We start from the raw sequence: 20,452 nt of genomic DNA on the forward strand, positions 1-20,452 counted from the left end.
TAATCAACATACGAACAAGATTTCTTCCCCCCCCCCCCCCTTGCATCATGCAGAGCATTTTGCATGCTACGCTTTGGCATTATGGCGGAATATTTCAAAGTAGAATCTGAATGACAGACGGGTGACGTGTGAGGTCTACGTATGACCACCTTAGGAGGTGCTATGGAAGCACTAATATCATGTTTCGCTTCGGTGCAAAACGGCAGGGGGATGAGAGATTAAAGGTCATGTACTGTCCCCTCCTCCCTTCAGAAATTTAATGCCACATGTTCTACTGTAGTCCATTTTCAAGAATTCCAGTTATTAACTTAACGTAATGTAATAAATTTTAGCATTAACTTGAAGTTGAATAAAAAATTGTTTTGTTAGACTTGGAAATGTAGAGCAATTTGATATGTACTTCAGCTACGGTAACATCAAGAGTAAATCAAAGCTTGATCTACAGTGACACAAAATGAAATGTCTGTCAGGAAGAAGCACTATCAAAAGCACTTATGGGATAAAAGGGATTAAGCATGTCTTCCTACTGTTGTGATATCTTTGAGAGGGTGAGGGATCCAGGATCTCATCCCAATAATAATCTTTTCACTGCTTTGATCACCTTGTATCAGGCAAACTGACCTTCATATCGTAATTGGGGCTTGCAGCGCATTAGGGGTACCTTGTCATGCCTTCATGGCTTCAAGTATGCATGGCCAAATATATGAAAAATTTACAAAATATTTCCACTTTTCCATGCAAAAAATAGCACACACAGCAAACTGTTTTGTGATAGTAGACTGATATCATTAATTACTCAGAAGTTCAAGTAAGTGCTGCATAAAATTCAAACACACCAGTAAAAAGGCTGGTACAGTAACACCTGTAACCGAGAGAAGATCCCAAACGATGTATGCCTTGCACCTTACTGTCTGTTCCGCAGACAACAGGGTGCTCAGCTGAATTAAACAATACAAATTACGGGCTAACAGCCCATGCTTCTCCGATTTTATACTGTGCTCTGACAGTTGCACTCCCTCCCCCTGGAAATGCTCCTAATGACCGTCTGCCTGTAAGGTATGTCAACAATACTCTCTTCAGTGATACACACACTCTCACCACAAGCATGCATGCCTGCACACACAAACACACACATTTGGCACATCGCAGCAACACGACAACCTCTGGGTTCCACACACATGCACACTCACACACAATCACTTCATGGGTTTTAGTGCACAAACTCTGCACGCACACACACAAACAACACACACACACACACACACATACCCAATCAAACCATGGTGTCGCTGGCAAGGAAATATGACCAGAAATCATCATTTCTATTCCTCACAGCAGGCTATAAAAAGATTTCAAAGCATTGAAAATTCAGTAGCTACTGAGCAAGGATCTTCAATAACATATGAAGAAAATCTGCAACATACGTACTTCAGCATCGGGATCCTGGCTTCATCAGAACTCTTACTACACTTGTACTATATTACCATGATTACGTACCTGGTAGTAAATACAGTAGCTCTGAACATCACATAGGCCTATACGTAAAGTGCAAAGATTGCAGAATCAAATATCCCCAACAGGGTAATCATCAAAGAATGAAGCTTGTGTAGGGTGGAAATGTTGGAATTGTTCCGAAATCTACCGAACATGCAGAAGCGGCCAAGAATTTCCCAGAAGACGACATACCGACTAGTGTAGTACCAAGGCATTGCTAAAAACAGACAGCCAGTTATAGAAGAGGAAACAATAACATTTTTTACATCAACCATAAAAGAGCGAGTGGCCCTCGCATCCAGTTATCACTCAGTAACAGTGCATCCTTGTGCCCCTTTCATGCTTGGCAAATTTCACCCGAGATTACTCGAGATCTCTCACGATTGGGTGACGCCGTAGCACGAAAGGCATCGTGGGTAAACTTCAGGGTGAAACATGATGTGACTTTTTCGAAATCTCCCCCTCGAATCGTCTCTGGTCTATTCGTGGGTGTCCCAAAGAACTCTCGGATGCTCCCGGGTGAAGGGGTAGCATGAAAGGCATTGTGGTGAAACTCTCAGGTGATAAGCGAATGTTAGCAAACCAACAACATCTTGCAGGCCGTTTTACGCAAGCGCCATAACATGTACTTACACTGCAGAAGAGCGGGCAAGAGAAATTCAAGCAGCAGCTCACTCGCTAGTATAAAAGAAATTTCTTGTGGATGTTCTTCATTTGATTTTCCACTGAATCTCCCGCATAATTACCCGAGTGACTTGTGTGAAATGGGCATTAGAGACCCAGTTGCGTAGCGAAACCATGCAGTGGGATGCTGGTTCAACTCGGATATATACTCGGATATCTCCGTAACGAATCTCACGCGGAGCTCACGCACAGCGACAGAATCTCCACTAGAGTCAAACTTTACCGATGAGCATACACTACGCACACGGTGCATACTATCACTGACGGGCAATTCTACTCTAGCATGCCTGCAATACAGTCGTGACTTTTTAATGTACCAAGATGGACAGCAAATGAAGACCAATTCAATCAGGCCAACCTTCTTTCCCCACGCTACTGAATTTTGAAAGGAAACCAAAACCGAAAGAGAAATGTGGATTGAGTGAAAGCAGCAACATTAGTTTAACACATCAGTGAAAGTTTGAGGAAAATCGGACAATCGATGCGAAAGTTATGAATTTTAAAGTTTTGGTGTTGGAACCACTGGATGAGGAGACTACTAGAGCTTATGACGTCATGTGTTGACAACAATACAGGTACAAAGAAAATATTAAAGGAATTTCACAAAAATTCACTTTTCTGGCATAATGAAAGAGCACTTGACTAACCACATTCAGAAAGCAGGGGGAATAATTGCTACCCTTAACATATGTCAGTATCAAGTTGATGGAATGTATAATTTTCATGAAAAATGAATTTTTGTGGAATTCCCTTTATATTTTCTTTATATTGTTGTCCACACATGACGTCATAACCTCTAGTAGTCTCCTAATCCAGCGCTTCCCCACCAAAACTTTAAAAATTCATAACTTTTGCATCGATTGTCCACTTTTCCTCAAACTTTCACTGATGTATTCTACTAATGTTGCTGCTTTCACTCAATCCACATTCTCTTTGGATTCTGGTTTCCTTTAAACTTTCACATCAGTTTAACAACTACTAATCTTATAGAAAGAAAGAGGATAAATAGATTATGGAGGAGTAAGAACAAATGATGGAGGAGTACGTTGTAGGAACAAGAAGAGAAGACAAAGAAAAGGGAGGCTAAAAAGAGTAAGACATTGCAGAAAGAAGGAGGAGAAGGAAAAGAAGAAGAAAAAGCTGGCTTGCATGGCTTGAAAGCTCAAGAGTCCTGGATACTCCACAATATTGGTTTCTTATGAAAAGGGGCAGCTTTACTGTGCAAAGAGGCCTACTGTCATGCGAAGGGCATGTGAATCAATAGCTAATGGGCAAACACAATAACATTACTCTTACTTCCCTGCACAATAGCAAGGACAGTCTTACCATGGTACTAGTAGTTGTAAATCAAGCAGATAATGAATTAGGTCATGGCATTGTCATTAGCACATGTATGGAAATGAAAATCAATTTGAAAATGTCTTGGTGTGCCCACCCGACAGGTTTCATCAATTTATCCTAGATTCTTTGTACTGTGAATACATGTAAGTCTGATCTCTTCATGCCATACTGCCTGATAAGGCACATTCTATGACTGGGGTACTCACGGACAGGGAAGCAATCGCTGGATATTTTGACAAGAATACTGTGAATCAGAGGTAAAAATAAATTCTGGCATGCTCGGTGTGATAAGGCGGGGACCTGTACGATCTAGGCTAGCATCATTTTACAGCTGCAAACCCTAGTATACAAGGTGAATTAGTGTGGAATTCATTCCCAACGAAAACTCATGCAGATGGGTCCGGGCTGGGGCAGATTGGCCATTCTCAGATTAGATGTGGTGTAATACACTTTTGCAGTGGGGAGTATTGAACACATTGTATTTAAGCACCTTCTGACTCATCTCGAGTTCTCCTTTGCAATGTTAGTCATTGCTCTTTGAATTGTACAAATATACACACACCAGCTGTTGTATAGCACTGTGCCTGATGGTCACAACATGCACGCTTAGAGTATGCATTCACATTTACCCATTGCACCCACTTTATCCTCACTAGGGAAGGGGAAAGACCTCCAGTCTACCTGTAAAACCCTTGGCAATGTTGACTTAACATGTTGAGGAGCACATGTGTGCAATACATGGCCTAAAGCAAAACTACTACCACCACCACCACCCCCACCCCCCCCCCCCCCCCCCCCCCCGCGCTAACACACACACACACACACACATGCATTTAATAATAGATACTGTGCGATATACAGTAGCAAGCCATACATGTACCGGTACATTTCTCAGCACATTCCACATCATTTATTTTGGCAGAAGAATAAAATTACCATACAATATGCATTCTAGACAGTTGTGCCAAGATAAAACTATTTCTTATGATCGTGATTCTTGAAGGCTTCTTCTCTCACAATTATCATTTGAAATTTCAATCAAACTTCCATAGGCACACATTCATTTTTTCAAGCAGTCACGGATCATCAGATAGAAACCATTCAGATCACCATCAGCTGCACAAACATTGCACAACCCGGACTATGGACAATATGATGGTGCCATGTATCAGAGAGAAGTCAAACGCTATGGGAATACATAAAAGTACAACTTGTAATCAAGCATTACCATCAAAGCATAATTAAAAAACAAACATAATCAATTTTCACAACACTCAAAGCACTTTGTATTTGTTGGCAAACCAATTTTCTGTTGATTGCTTTCTTCAGTCAACTTTGTTGCATACAACGGCACATACAAACAATGATAGGAGCGAGAGCATGACGATCTTTAGCTCTTCCCCATCACTATCGGTATTCAAAATACCAGAACTCTAGGGTTGATGCATTACAAATCTGTAGCATGCTGGACAAGGGTGAGTAACAAATTCGGGCTTGGGATAAGCTAAGAAAATACCCCAAAATGTTGATCCAAAGGTTTCACAGACACAGAAAAAAAAAATCTGAAAGCAACAGACAGTGACATGCAGCAAACCTCTGCTAATGCCAAACAGAATTACCTGGATTACTTTTGTCATAGAACTGTGCAGGTACATTTTTGGTATATAATAGTACAATGTATCCTTTAAAAACAAAATCTTAGATCCAAATAACTATATGTGAACCACAAATTACCTTTCAATTACCTGTTCCTTTTGCAACAATGGCTCTATCCTGATCATTTCATTGAATGAATGTGTTAAAAACTTTAAAGTAATGCTGCCAACAGACAAACAATTGTTGGTGAAACATTTGCAAATTTCTTTATAGCAGGAGAGATAAAACACAAGAATTTTCCATTATGACTGAATAGTACTACCATCCACTAAGAGAATACATTTGATTAAAAGTTCTGAATGAAAATCATAACCAGTGAAACATGTTCATGAAGGCCACCAAAAGGAAACAAAAAACACAATCATTACAGATACAATGTACATTATATGTCGTGTTTACTGTATATTGTAGCCAGGTTCATCAATACAGATGCTCAGAAGGGAAGTTCAATAGTCAAAATTAGCATGTGATCTTTACACACACATGGTCAACGACTTAGATACATGTATGACTGTAAGTATGGAGTCAGTATCAAACAAGAAGATCAAACAATGCACCATATCTGTAAAATCCATGGACTTATTTTTTTTGCTTCTAAGCCTTTATGATGGATGGTATTAGTCTATTACAATTGTCGGACATAACTCAAAATCACATGTCAATCAAATCAAAGATATTACACTAAACTGGATCAACTACAAGTTGTACTGTACATGTACCGGTGAGACCCCCACACTGTGTGAAACTGTAGACTGTGTGAGACTGTACAGCGAGGAAAGCTTTAATATTGTACATTGCACCTCTAAGGCTGCATGCTGTATGTCAATGTTATTTGATAACACACATTATCTACACACACACAACCACTACAGAAACTCGAGATTTAATTCAAGAACTTTTAAACAAGAATCAATAGGCAATACTTACATTCACAACAGTCTGTCTGTAATAACAACATTTCTTTCCATTGAAATCTTACTGCTTCATATAGTACATCTCAGGAAGCTACTGCTCACTATTCCCAAATTGACGACAGTCTCATCCGTGGGCATACAAGTGATCATACAAGTACATAAATTACAAACTGTATTGTGTAGTACGCTGTAACTTTGAGTCTCATTTGACTCAAAGGCATTTCTTGTAACAACAAAATCAATTGTACCCTTGGCGATACTATCATATAAAATTCATGATATTACTTGCTGGTACAGCCTGTGCATGATTGATGGGCCTATAACTACAGAAGTTTAGTTACCTAAAACATAAATGTACCTGCACATCACTGGAAGCTAATAGATGTTTAGTTACGGGAAATCCCCAGATTAGGTGTTCTACACTGGATGACCATAGCTGTGAATCTGGATGCCATCACCTCAAAATGATTTAACAACTCTCAGGATACTTCAGGTGACAGGTTTGATACTTTGAAAATCAATTGCCAGCATTGGATGTCGGAATGCCTTGGGCCGTATGTCATACAACCATACAAATGTTATGCAGTGTGTGTGAAGGTACAACCTAATGCATGACAAACATTTTTTTGCCGTGGATCAAGAATGCAGTCTTGCACAGTAACAATAATTTTCCCATTATACACTACCCTTAAATCAAATACCTTTTTGATAAAAAAACGCTGAAACTACAATAAAGCAAGATAGGCCTACTCAAATACCATGCAATATCATACAATCTGACAAGCTGTGCAATTACTGGTACACTGTACTGTACATGTTCACCTTAGTGTATTACCTTACATGAAGACCCGTTTCTCAAGGGGGAGGGAGTGAAATTTGTGTATGAATTAAAGGTGCATGGTCGCGGTGTTTTGGTCAAATGCGTACGCGGGCGCACGGCGCAAGTTTCCTATAGAGACCTACGCTATCAAATCCTCTTTAGCGCTTACCCTTTGGCCCACTTCCCCGAGTCCGAAGAAGTCTGATTCACTGTAGTCAGAGGTCCGATCACAGTTCGGCTCACGATTCGGCTGAGGGGGATGACAGCTTTAGCAAACTTCTTTTGTGATGTCATAATAACAAGCACATATGTACGCACCCTGGCATTACTACAGACTGCGCGATGCGCAAAGAAGACAACGAAGGCCACATTACTTAGCAAAACCTATGCACTTTACTCTTGATGACAGCTGAACTTTGGTAATCTTCGTATCAATGCTAACGGTAGTCGGCAGTATCATCAACAGCGCCCTCTACACTACTGGGACTATGCACCTTTAATTTCAAATTGTCAACAAATGCATGTCATACGTGTAGGCCTACAGTAGCCACTTGAATGAACTGCCAGTTTTTATGCCCAGGAACCATACTGTACATTGTAACTTAAACTGGAAGATAGAAACTCTTCAGTACAATTTTGGTCTCTTCATGACTACGCTGATGCTAGCATTTCCCAGTGTAATCCAAAATATCATTGTGTACTGTAATTGACAGCATTCCCCAACTGAGTGACAGGAAGTGCACGGGTTAAATGTGACATGCATACAATGTACATGTACATGTACACTTGTATGCAGGCAAATTAGTTTTCATGTTGCACTGCATCTTGATAGCTTGAAACATGGATAATGTGACAGGCACAGCTATCATCCATGTATTGACAGCACCGTTAGCACACAAGCCCTAGCTGCCATTAAAAATTCATGAAGCTTGAATAATGCATGACATGTGGACTCACAGCTCTGAGATATTCAAACAAGTGTCCTGGCGAGTTACACGTGACACACAGGGTACGATATGTACGATGATGTCATTGAAAGACATTGTTGACATAAATTAAGCGTACTTGTGGCAAAGGTTGGGCCCTCTGGCAGCGATATTCATGGGGGATGCTATTAGACCTTGACAACTTCTCCTTGCCTCACATCTTGATCGACATGTACCAAGCCCCTATGGGCAATGTGTGAGCTTGATGCCTAATATAGTTAGCTCTACACTGAAGCGTAATCTCACAGTAATATCCGATACGCTATTCTCCATGCCAATAGTGAGATCTACAGATAGAATCGAAAGCGGCTTCACCTGAACAAAAACAGAAGGGGAAGACACAAAAGCAGTACATTGTACAAAGACATTGATACAACCGTGAGGTAGAAGAAAGTTATTCATCGTACTACTAATCACGATACAGTAGGCTGTATTGCTGTTATTGGATAATTCAACCATGCATTATTCAGGTTTGACAAACATAATGGAGGTCTAAAAATACAGCAGTCTCTCCTAAATATAGACCAGGATGACATTTCGTTCAGTAAACAAATCATTTCCTTTCTTTTCTTGTTTGTTGTATGGGCATCAATTCAAAAGTATTCAGTTAACAGGGGTCGCACTTAACTTTTTTTTTAACTAGCCAGGCGGACTACTTAGTATCAATTTTGACACTGAAGCAATATTTTGGCTAGCCAGACGGACTAGTTACTTCAGAATTTTATGATTTTTAGCTAGTCCGACATGATTTTGGGTGGCCAATGGCCAGCGGACCATCGCCAATTTCGAACCCTGCAGTACATCCTACCATATTCAATCATCAAAGATTAAGCCATAGTATCACACATTTCACGATGTATGCATGCATGCTTTGGAACTGACCAAGACTCGGTACATGAGAGCACTTTGGGGCATGTACAACATGTACATGCAGTACATTCTGGTGACTGCTGATGACTCTGTCGTACCAAAACATATCATCCAGTGCCAATTTGAGAAATAGATGAGCATGTGCCAAATATCACGGAGGTATTGTAGATTGGTCCGGCAATGAGTAGTCAATGGAGCACACTTGTTTGATATCAGCAGTCTGGTTCAATTCCTAGAGCCACCTACAATGTCAAATGTTGTGTGCGATGAAGCCCTCCTCTGAAGCTCATGAGACAAAGAGTGGTCCCTCACACACATCACTGAAGGGACAGGAATGTTATGATTCATACTTACAATATGTGTAACGATACGTGTAATAAAAAGTTTTGGTACCTCAAAAGTTTCCTTGAATTTCTTTGTCTTAGTTTGTGTTTCAGGTTAAAGTACCTTTCATATAACTAACACTGTGAGACTTACTCGCCCCAAAGTGCTCTCATGTCTTAGTAATCATGCAATTAACTGCGACCAGCAGCCCCATACGCGTTGCGACCAGCAGCCCCATACGCGTTGCGACCAGCAGTCCCATACGCATAGCGTAATCGGGCTTCGCATTGTAGCATTCAGGATCATGACAGATTTAGTATTGCAGGATAAATGTCAACTTAAAATCTCAAAAATTCTTCAATTTGAAGACGTACCAATGAAGGTGAAGTATTGAAAACAGGCCTCGGGCAACGTTTGGTTCTGCCTATAGTCCCTTTCTGTTCGAATTGATGACTGAATGTGACTCGGCCGAGAGGACCTTGGGAGAGCTACATAATACTACAGCCAGTACATGCGAACACATCACATGCGCACAAATTTCAAACCCATCAACGGATAAGATGTTTGTGTGCGCATGCGCTGGCCGTAGTAGTCAGTGTATGTAGCTCTCCCAAGGTCCTCTCGACCGAGTCACATTCAGTCATCATTCGAAAAGAAAGGGACTATTGGCAGAACCAAACGTTGTTCGAAGCCTGTTTTCAATACTTCAACTTAATTGGTAAGTCTTCAAATCGAAGAAATTTTTGGATTTTAAGTTGACATTTACCCGCGATACTAATTCTATCATGATCCTGAATGCTACAATGCGAAGCCCCATTACGCTATGCGTATGGGGCTGCTGGTCGCAGTTAGCTATGCGTACAATGGGCTGCACGCTGCTGGTCGCAGTCAGTGGTTTCGTACAATATTTAGCGACGCTGTACGGCGACGGCTCTGGTACGAAACCATTATTGCATGATTACTAAGACATGAGAGCACTTTGGGGCGAGTAATTCTCACAGACAACGTACTTTAACGTGAAACACAAACCAAGACAAGGAAATTCAGGGAAACTTTTGAGGTACCAAAACTTTTTATTATCTTTAAAAGCTCTTCTTCATTTGCACAGTTACTGCAGTTTGGATCTACTCATAACTCTGGTTTGAAACAGGGTGCTACAGACTCACGTAATACATGTACATTATGTATGCTTGCCCAGGGTTAATACAACTTTTCAACCGTTGAAGATGGGCTGATTTTGCTACAACATGCATAATTCCCATCGACACCTGCCCGAGTATACTAGGGACTCGTCCTCAACAGGCTATTTAAGGTACAGTATGTAACAAAAACTCACAGACAAGCTCGTAAGAAGAATGAGTATTTGCCAGTTAACGGCATAGGACACCTGCTCAAGTGCCCATTCAAGTGGGAAAACTCTAAATAATTTTTGAAATAACTTACTGTAAAAGTGTACAAACACATGAAGCGCACCTCAGATCTGCATCTAGGCCTTGAATGTTGCCTCAGTGCAATAGTTGATGATAGATGTACAAAGTACTGGTATTATCAGTAAGCCCCACGGGGTAAAAATACAGGCAGGAGAAAAATGTGTATCTGGTACTGTAATTGACATCACAGCAGAAAGTGGCAGATTTTCTCATTACCACCACTATTATTGTCCGCCTTTACCTGCAAAACTAACATCAATAAACATTAATTCTAATGCTACGTATGTAATTCAACAATCTCACAATACATGTACAGCTGTAGATTGCAATTTTCTGTATAAAGCATGCAAGGGTTCATGAGCAGTTCAGAAGACAACTACATGTATCACAAATTCTGCTGAGCTTTGATTGCCTCATGTGATCAGTGCATCAAACAATCATGAAAAGTAATGGCAAACACAGGGACAAGCATTTGCTCCATACATGTACAATTGTACTTCCCCAGAAACAAGCCACAAGCACCCTCTGTCAATGGACATTCCGTGCGCGAGGGACAGCAAGCCAAGAACCCATGCACAAAAGAGGTCCCACTTCACTTTTCAGATAGAGAGCAGGGTGGAAAAACGTGGTGAAAAGATTGCCCGAGCACACACACACAGGGAACTGAACTGACCCTTCGTGATTCAGCCCACCATGTGTACAAGTGGGTGCACCGTACCTGACTTAAAACATGCGTTGATTTGATAGTTCTGATAAACGCTAGCTAGCATCTAGGCTAGTCATTAATATACATGTATGTCGTACAGATACTGATGAAAGATGGCTTTCACATAATATTGATAGCGTAGGTTCATTTTCCTTCACTCTACAATACATGTAGATTGTACAGTACATGTATGTAAACCCAAGCATGATCCAATATATTTACTGACATACACAATGTACTGGATACACAGAGTGTACCCCCCCCCCCCCAAAAAAAAAAAAAAAAAAAATCACACAAATTTGTATTATATATATGCACAGTGTACAATACTTCACTTTGAACAAGATTACACACTACAGTAAACGTCATCATACTGCACATGTCACAAGTGCCTAGAAGCTAGTAAACAAGTTCAAATCCAATTACTCAAACTGTTTTCTCTTTGGTGGACGCTTCACAGTTCATGAAGATCAAATTCTAATCAAGTGTAGCCTACTTGCAATTCCCATGAAAAAAAAAAAAAGAAAAAAAAATCCCTCAGCAAAATGATACTAATCTTGCTGTACAAATATACTATTAGTATACGACATTCACAATCTTTTTAAGACTCCAAGCCTGTGACAGTCGCACACTGACCACTCTATCTAAAATATGATTGGCATGTACGTACAACTGTACAATGTACAATGTATGTCGTATAAATGTAACTGTGTACATTGTATCTCCACAGATGAGTAAAGATTATCAATTGCTGCACATCCTACAACTACAACTGGGAAGCCAACTGGACTAACATCAACAGGGTTGGGAATATGATAGAGGGCAAACAATAAGGCACACTTGTGTACTATAAAGATGAAGACAAAAACCATGCACTTGCTGTACAGGGGGATTTCTTTGTTGGCAAAAGGGCAATATGAAAACACGGTGCATTACATTTACAATTGTAGGTCACTCGACAACAGAGAAAATCAGGGCAGGGGCTCTTGGATGCTCATGTGATATCAGCTAAACAATCTCACTCTACGGCAAAATAGCGAAGCCTTGAAAGCACAAGAAATCAATGTGTGACTGACAAGGAGAATATGATGCAAACCTCACTTGCATTATACATGTATGCAAAAGGCTCATTCTAACAGCAAATTTATACTGTACTTTTGTACAATGTAGAGTAACAGTTGAACATTGACATGTGTGCAAATTCTATTCATGCTCGGAATGAAAGCTGCCGTGTTACTGCTTTTGAGATATTTCATAAATTTTTGCCACCATTATTTTCTTTGTCGTTATGTCATGGGTTTTCTAAAATGCCCGTTTTTTCAATGGCAGTGTGAATGGTCCCAAAGTGGAAGTAGTACACGTATACAGTAAGTCTGGGGAGCAAATTGAGCAAATTGAATGCATGCACGGAAGGGCTGGCATTTTCACCATCCTCTGTGCACTCACTGTACGGCCAGCTGACAATTCCTGTGTAAATTTCCAAATCAGCTCATCATGCAATATCCTGCAGACATGTCATTTCCTACTCATTTTGACATTAAGCTCTCGGACAGCAGATGACACAGTTAGAAACTACTTGGTGCTCTTTATCTACAATTGTGCATGAGACATTAGGCCCATCAGTACATGACACTCATGTTAACAGTCACACAAAACATCTGCTGATTATAAATTCAACATCCTTGGAGTGTCAAAAATACATTGTATCAATTGCAACACCTTATTGCATGGATTTTTACTTGTTCAAAAAATTACACAGAATATATACTGTTAAACCAGAAATTTTTGCAAGCATTTTTATTTAGCGAACACGAAAACCAAAATTCGCAAAATTAAAATGCATGAGAAAGTTCTTGTGTACATGTACAAATGTACATGTTTATGCACTGAGTGCCAGTGGCAATTCGCGAATATTTCATGCCACGATGAAAGCCGTCAGAATCCGTGAAAATTACATGCCATGAAAAAGGCCGTTGGGTCCAATTTGTGGAAATTCCATGCTGTGAATATTTCTGGTTTTACAGTACAAAGTGTATACCAACAAGTATCCTGACAATATTTGTGTATGACGTATTATCCGGCCCACTACTTGGAATACTGTAGGCTCTCTCACTCACTGGAGACAAAAATGATGATTCCTCTTTAAAGATTACCATGGCATAATAAAAGCACACAATCTAGCCTGCAATCTAGCACACTATGACACAATGAGAAAGACGGCAACAAAGTAAACAGACTTGATACCTGTGAGTCAGGATGCTATTTTGACTCATCACCTCAGAAATGGTATGGGGATTTTCAGCAGCAACTAGCATTCTATTTGTATCGTCAACGTCTGTGGTGATATTATCTCGTCAAATAGACCATTTATATACACAGTTACATTTAAAGTTACTTGTGTATCACTACCAAAGTCTACTGAGTTAATCAGCAGAAGGCATCCTCATTGGCCCCAGCATGAGCATACAATGAGTTCATCAGTTAAAGAACATCAGTAGCATACCAATAGCTAAAACAAACAGAAAGACTTTTAAAGGGACTGTACAGTACTGGTTGAGGTGGGGATTCATGTTTTGAAAATTCCTACGGTAAGTGAGATAATGAGAAACCTCTTATGAAATATGAAAGAGCATGTAATTTTAAGAAGGATTCAACGTTTATTTGATGAAAATTGGTTTTCAAATGGCCGAGATATCAAAAAAAGTGATAATAATAAAAGGCGACAGGCCACGCCTTTTATTAGGATCTCTTTGTTTCACCTTGTTTTTGGACATCTCAGCCATTTCAAAACCGATTTTCATTAAATAAACTTTTGATACCCCTTAGAATTGCATGCTCTTTGACATCTCATAGAGTGGTCTCTGAATATCTCGCAAAACGTTAAAAGCTAAATCCTCACCTCGACCAGAACTGTACACACCCTTTAATACTTCAAATGGAAAACTGCACTGTTGTTCTTCAAGTGTGCAGGCTATGTCATTCAATTCACAGGGTCTAGGTCAATCAACACCTGTATCCAATATTATGCAAATAATGCACAGGTGAGAGTACGTTAGCGGAGATGTAGCGTGCACTCAAGGGTACATGTATAATGGTGAAACAAGCAAGAGGCGCAGCCAAGTGCATCTACATGTATTGCATGACATTGTGAATACCCAAGAGTGAGCTGCATCTCCAATGTCACAAACCTAAACCTGTGCATCATTTGTTTTATAAAATGGGTCAAATATGGTGAATATCAGTCAGCTACTTGCAGTTAACTTGCTCAGAAGCCAATATGTCCAAAGATGTTCGTACCAAACACTCACGGACTGCACAAACTAGAAGTTGTTTACAGATACATGTACTGTACATGTATCAGACATTGAGAGCGCGCCTTGCACTATAATATGCGCTTGTAACAGACAGAGTGCGCTCTGCAAGTATGCGTAGTGACATCCATGAGCATACTCTTTCAGTAAAACGCCATAGGATAACACGGCGTGCTGTTACACTTTTCGTTGAACACTTTTAGCATGCCTGTGCATGTTGGTCAGAAAATAAATGGCACACACATACAAACTGTACATGTACATTACTACTACACATTTATGATTTTTCTTGATTTAACAGATATATCTTCTGCACATGTAGTATTTAGATTTCTCAAAGCTCCGTCTTGTTCTGTTTGTTTTTTTATCCAGGCCAGCTGTTGGCTGTGGTGCAAAGCAGGATAGCATGTTTAAAATGTTATCGTGATGCTTTTGACAGAAACAGACCGTGCAAGCATTAATTAATGAGTGATTAATGTCCATGTGTTGCAGGTCCATATTTAAACTATTTAATTCAGTTCTTGGGAATTGGTATCACAACTTGGAAAAATGGGGTGTCTACCAACTCACTTCCTATCCATTCAAACTATACACAGAAAACACATACATACATGTACATGTATAGCAATGAATGTAAATAGACATTCCATCCTGCCCACCCGTCAGCATAGATCTACCACACACACTGTGTACTCAACATGTACAGTGGACAGATTCACCTGCTGAATGTTATCCCAGTTCATTTGTCTATGGCAGCTGTGATGACTGATGTATATTGATAACATTACGTACAATGTATTGCTTGGTCAGGCGAGATGAGCCACAGATAAGCTTCGTGAACATTCTCTTGTGGAACATAATCTTGTGGAAATAAGTACTGGATCTGAATAAATATTAAATGTTGTCTATTCTCAACTGACTGCACTGGAGTGCTCCACAAGGAATGAGGACAGTGTACTGGTATTGTATCCAAATGTACTGTTTATCAAACTTTTAACAAGCTATGATCTGCCCAAATACATGCATGTGATCTAACTACAAAAATTCCCAATGTTCTACATGTATACCACAAAATACAGCTGTACTTGAATTTACAACATTGTGGTTTAGGACATTAAACATGTCACATTTTACATTGTAAGTCCAATCAAGGGGGTGGCAATATGCCAATTATACATGTACGTACTTGTAGGTCTGCAAGTTTCTACAGTACTTTATAATGTACATGTACAGTATAACTTCAAAAAGTCAAAGAAATATTGACTGAATCCCATTTTCAAGTTTGTGAATGTAAACAGTACAGGGCACGACATTTAGCAGTCGCCCAGGACCACCAAAAATAGGTGTTGAGCCACTAGTTTTAATGAACAGTAGGTAAAAGCGTGTATGGTTTGGTGGCCCTACATGCATGCTACATTGTAGCTAGATGCCGATACAGTTTCCTGCCTGTTTGTTCATTTGTATTCCATCAGTACAAATTAACCTCAGTTGCAATGAGGAGCAATCATACAAATGCTACACCGTGTAATTTTGAACTCCTTTCAATATAAAGGCGTCTTTAGAATAACTGAAATATTTATGAAACAATTCATCACTGACGTTCATAGTGCAATATTTAGCCAAAAATCTTCCTTCCCAACTGATTTAAATTACCGTAAAGTCCCGTGTGTAAGACGCACCTTTTTTTCGTCGAAAAACATTAAAAATCGGGGGTGCGTTTTATACACAGGTAGTCGAATCACGGAAAAAAATCTGTCACGTACACCCAATTTTATAAGGTTAACTGCAAACTGAGATCGTGCGAAACACAACTCATCTGCATGCTGGATGACCTTGCCAAGGGTTTAGACATGAAGTCACAAATTGATGTGGTCCTTCTCGATTATGAGAAGGCCTTCGATAAAGTCTCCCATCGACATCTCATGGAGAAGGTCCAGCACTATGGAATCTGTGGTAAAACAGCAGATTGGATATCTGATTTCCTCCACTCACGCACACAATCTGTTCTTGTTGATGGCCAGGAGAGCAGGGAATCCCCTGTTACATCGGGAGTCCCACAAGGAAGTGTCTTGGGCCCCCTGCTCTTCCTCATCTTCATCAACGACCTGCCGGACTGCATCTCAAGTTCATCTGTCAGACTATACGCTGATGATAGTGTGGTTTACAGGCACATTTCTTCACCTGCTGACTCAACCCGCTTGCAGAGGGACTTAGATGCAGTTCAAGAATGGGAAGCGAAATGGCTGATGCGATTTAATGCTACCAAGTGTCAGGTCTTGCAGGTCACCAACAAGAGGAATCCCGTTTCTGCCTCCTACACCATTCATGACCATGTACTACAAGTTGTCCGCTCAACCAAATACCTGGGTGTCCATATCGATTCAAGATTGAATTTCAACAATCATGTGGATACCGTCACCAAGAAAGCTAATGGTACTCGAGCCTTCTTCTCACGCAACCTACGTCATAGCAGCCAAAAAGTCAAAGAAGCTGTCTACACAACATTCATCCGACCAACTGTCGAATACGCAGCGACTTCATGGGATCCGCACACACAACGGAACATACACAAGCTTGAGCAGGTTCAGAGAAGTGCAGCTCGATTTGTCACGGGCGACTTCGAAAGATCTAGCAGCGTCACAGCCATGTTCGATCATCTCAAGTGGCCTCCACTGCAGGAACGACGCTCCCAAAATCGTCTGCTGATGATGTATAAGATCAGACATCACTTGGTTGACATCCATTGGCAGACTTACCTGACCCAGCTCTCAACATCTACCAGAGGACACTGTTCCCGATTCACTATCCCCCACACCAATACTACAGCGTATGCCAACTCATTCTTCCCACGCACCATCCGGGACTGGAACAGCCTGCCTGTTGATCCTGCCACATACCCATCCCTCATCGCCTTCAAAACTGCGCTGAGGGAACTCTGTAGGATGTAACTCTTCATCCAGAGATTTTTACTCGCACCTGTAAATATTTTTCACCTGATTTCAAATTTCTGTTGCCCCGGTGCGGCGTATGCGCATGTTCTCGCAGTGCGTTCATCCTCGACCATTTGAGGGCAGCACTTTATCGGAAGAAGAAGAAGAAGAAGAAGAACTTGGGGCCATGTATGCCCATCGACGTTCGGAGGGTAAGCAATCACTAAAACTTACGGATATAATATGAGCGATCTTCCAATCTGGACACACACAACAGCTGTAAATACGGGATAAACTTACATCGGGCTTGTGTACCATAGTTACGATGACCGATGTATCAATCTAGCCATAGACAACATGCAGCTGTAGTACGTGATGTGATGTAAACCTACCGGGTACCGATGTACATTTTGTATATCAGTCTACCAAGCTACCAACAGCCAACCTAGTAGCTGAAATACGCGATGTACAGGTATCATTACTAAATTACCGATACCGTAAAACTTATCGATGTACTACAGTGTAATATCCCTAACCCTAACCTTAAAGTCCTCGGAGAAAATACGATTGGACCAATTGTTGCAGGAGCAAATGTCATGTCACCAAATTATCTATACTATTCATAGTGTCTCAAAGACACAATCTTTTTTTTTTTTTGTGAAGGCATCAATAAAACCACAGCAAAAGATTTGTGAGAAAAATTGGCAAAGCATTACACAAACACAATTTATACACAGATTAAGTGTCAATAAATCTTTAATGTGATAACCAACACAGATAGCAAACATGCAGAAGCAAAGGCGAGCATGAAATGTGTGTGCATGATGACTCTTTGATTAACAGTGAAATCCTCTTCTTTTGGTGACACCAACAGACTATTAAAAATGTGATTTTGCTTTCATTAAGTATTCAAATAAACCTGAAACCAATGTTCCAGAAACAGGTACAGCTCTTCATAATCAGGACTTTCAAGTACACGCTTGTACACTGTACGTTGTACATCCACAGATTCAGGTTTGATAGTGCACAGTACTTTCATTTACATACTGTACAGTACTAGTGTATACCGTGTCTGATCTGTACAGTGTAGTACATGTACATAATGTACATGTCTACTGTACAATGTAGCTCTCATTTGGCAATTCCTTGCAATGAAGGCTGATAAAATGATGTTTGTTTTTTTAATGCCTTTGTATCACAGATAACTACAACATCAAAGGTTTTCTGTATCGTCTTCTGCTCTTTTCAGTCAATTGTGTCGTTCAATTCACACATGTACACATACAAGTTGTACACGTACACTGTACTTTACAGTTTTGCACACTACCGTACATATACTGTATGTACAAACTGATTTTGGTCACATTACAATGTAGGTGCTGGAATGAACAGACACGTATTGCCATTAGAGCACTTGTACGATAACCTTGGTGTCAAATCGAAAAAATGTCTGTGACGTCCTCTTTCACAAAAATGGTCTGTACAGAAGAATAACAGCTTTTACAGTAACCCTTTGGTGATACAGCTATAGAGCTGAAACTTGAAGTGGAAGGTGGCTCTATTTCATGAACTATAATTCAAACCTCCTTTTTTTTTGGGGGGGGGGGGGGGAAGGAGGGGGAGGCAGCTTCCCACTATCATTAGATGAAGCCAATACAAAATTTGGGTTATACCAAGGAGGTTCGAGAAATGGAGTCACAACAGCTTATTCGCTTTGATCCCATGCTCGAAGCCGCCACTCAAAAAATATTTGAAGTATGTGTCAAACTGGAGCTGTCTCGCAGATAGGAAGACATCATGACTCGTCACTCTCAATGGAAGATATGTCTTTATGATGGTAATTACTTTTCGCTATCCCAACTTACAAACGATGGGCGGTAGACAATGGTAAAGGCACGGGGATGCGCGAATAGAAATTGCTCAAATATTGCTGAAATAGATATCAAAATGACTCGAATGTACATGTCTGTATGCGTATCTGACATACACTGTATTAATTTATAAAGAACTATACTTGAAGATGATACCATATTAGTTTCATTTGGCGGAAATAAGGAGAAAAGTGATAAAATCGGCTTTCCATGAGGGTAAAATTTCAAACACTTTCACAAAATACAGCTCAGATTTACACTTTTGCACATATTTTTGAACGGAAATGACTTTCTTTTATATGCTTTATCATTAGGTGAAATTTCATTGCATTTGATATAAATGAGCAGCATATACCCGATATTATGTAATAGCGTTAAAAATGAATCTTCAGATTGCTCAGAAAGATGGCGGCTTCAAGCATCGAACATCAAAGGCACAAATGTACCTCTGGAATTCTTTTGTCCATCCATAGAAAACTGACTGCTGATTGAATAATCATAGTCAGTTGTAACTCCATCTCTCGAACCTCCTTGATCATACAGTGTATGAGTATCCCCTTTATAAGCCTTCATACTTTAAAGATGTACTACAGGTGTACTTTGGGATTGAGTCTACTTTTTCAAACAACTACCAACACATTTTGGTCTAGTGAAGTTCTTTAAAAAATTTAATGGCAACAACAATATATGAAACATCTTTCCTATTTCTTCAGGGAGAGGTGGTTGGTCCTAATAAAAAGGAATAGAAAAGAAGGTAAGTTAAAAAATGCCAATAAACAGAAAATGAAATGAAAGAACACACAATGTACATTTAAGATTCCTGGAAGTTGTGCTTTAACATCAAACAAACAAACAAACTAAAAACACAGTCAAAGTGTAGCATTTGTGGACTCTGGGTCAGACATGCCCAAATACATCATACATGTAAGATAAAGTCAGAGCAAACTCCATTGACAGAGTTCAGGCGATCATGATTTTACGGGAGAGCAAATTAATGGAAACAGTGCTATAAGGTGTACATGTATTTACCTGCAATTTGGTGGTGGATCTAGTGTGATTTCAGCCAATTCCTTCTGGATTCTGTCCAATGAAAACATATGTGAAATGCACCATTA

At 40.0% G+C, this 20,452-nt stretch overlaps 1 protein-coding gene across 1 annotated transcript in view; it reads right to left on the reverse strand.

Annotated features, from left to right (window-relative positions):
- The window catches only part of LOC139717034 (ubiquitin-conjugating enzyme E2 E1-like), a 75,055-nt gene that overhangs the window by 53,054 nt on the left and 1,549 nt on the right, over positions 1–20,452 (reverse strand). Inside the window, exon 3 of the mRNA XM_071628549.1 lies at positions 20,367–20,417. Within this exon, the coding sequence (XP_071484650.1) occupies positions 20,367–20,417 (51 nt within the window). The remainder of the gene's footprint in view (positions 1–20,366; positions 20,418–20,452) is intronic.

Source organism: Diadema antillarum, unplaced genomic scaffold (genome assembly GCF_040938485.1).
Source record: "Diadema antillarum isolate AM-2024a unplaced genomic scaffold, OU_Dant_1.0 scf00000071, whole genome shotgun sequence".
Lineage (NCBI taxonomy): Eukaryota > Metazoa > Echinodermata > Echinoidea > Diadematoida > Diadematidae > Diadema > Diadema antillarum.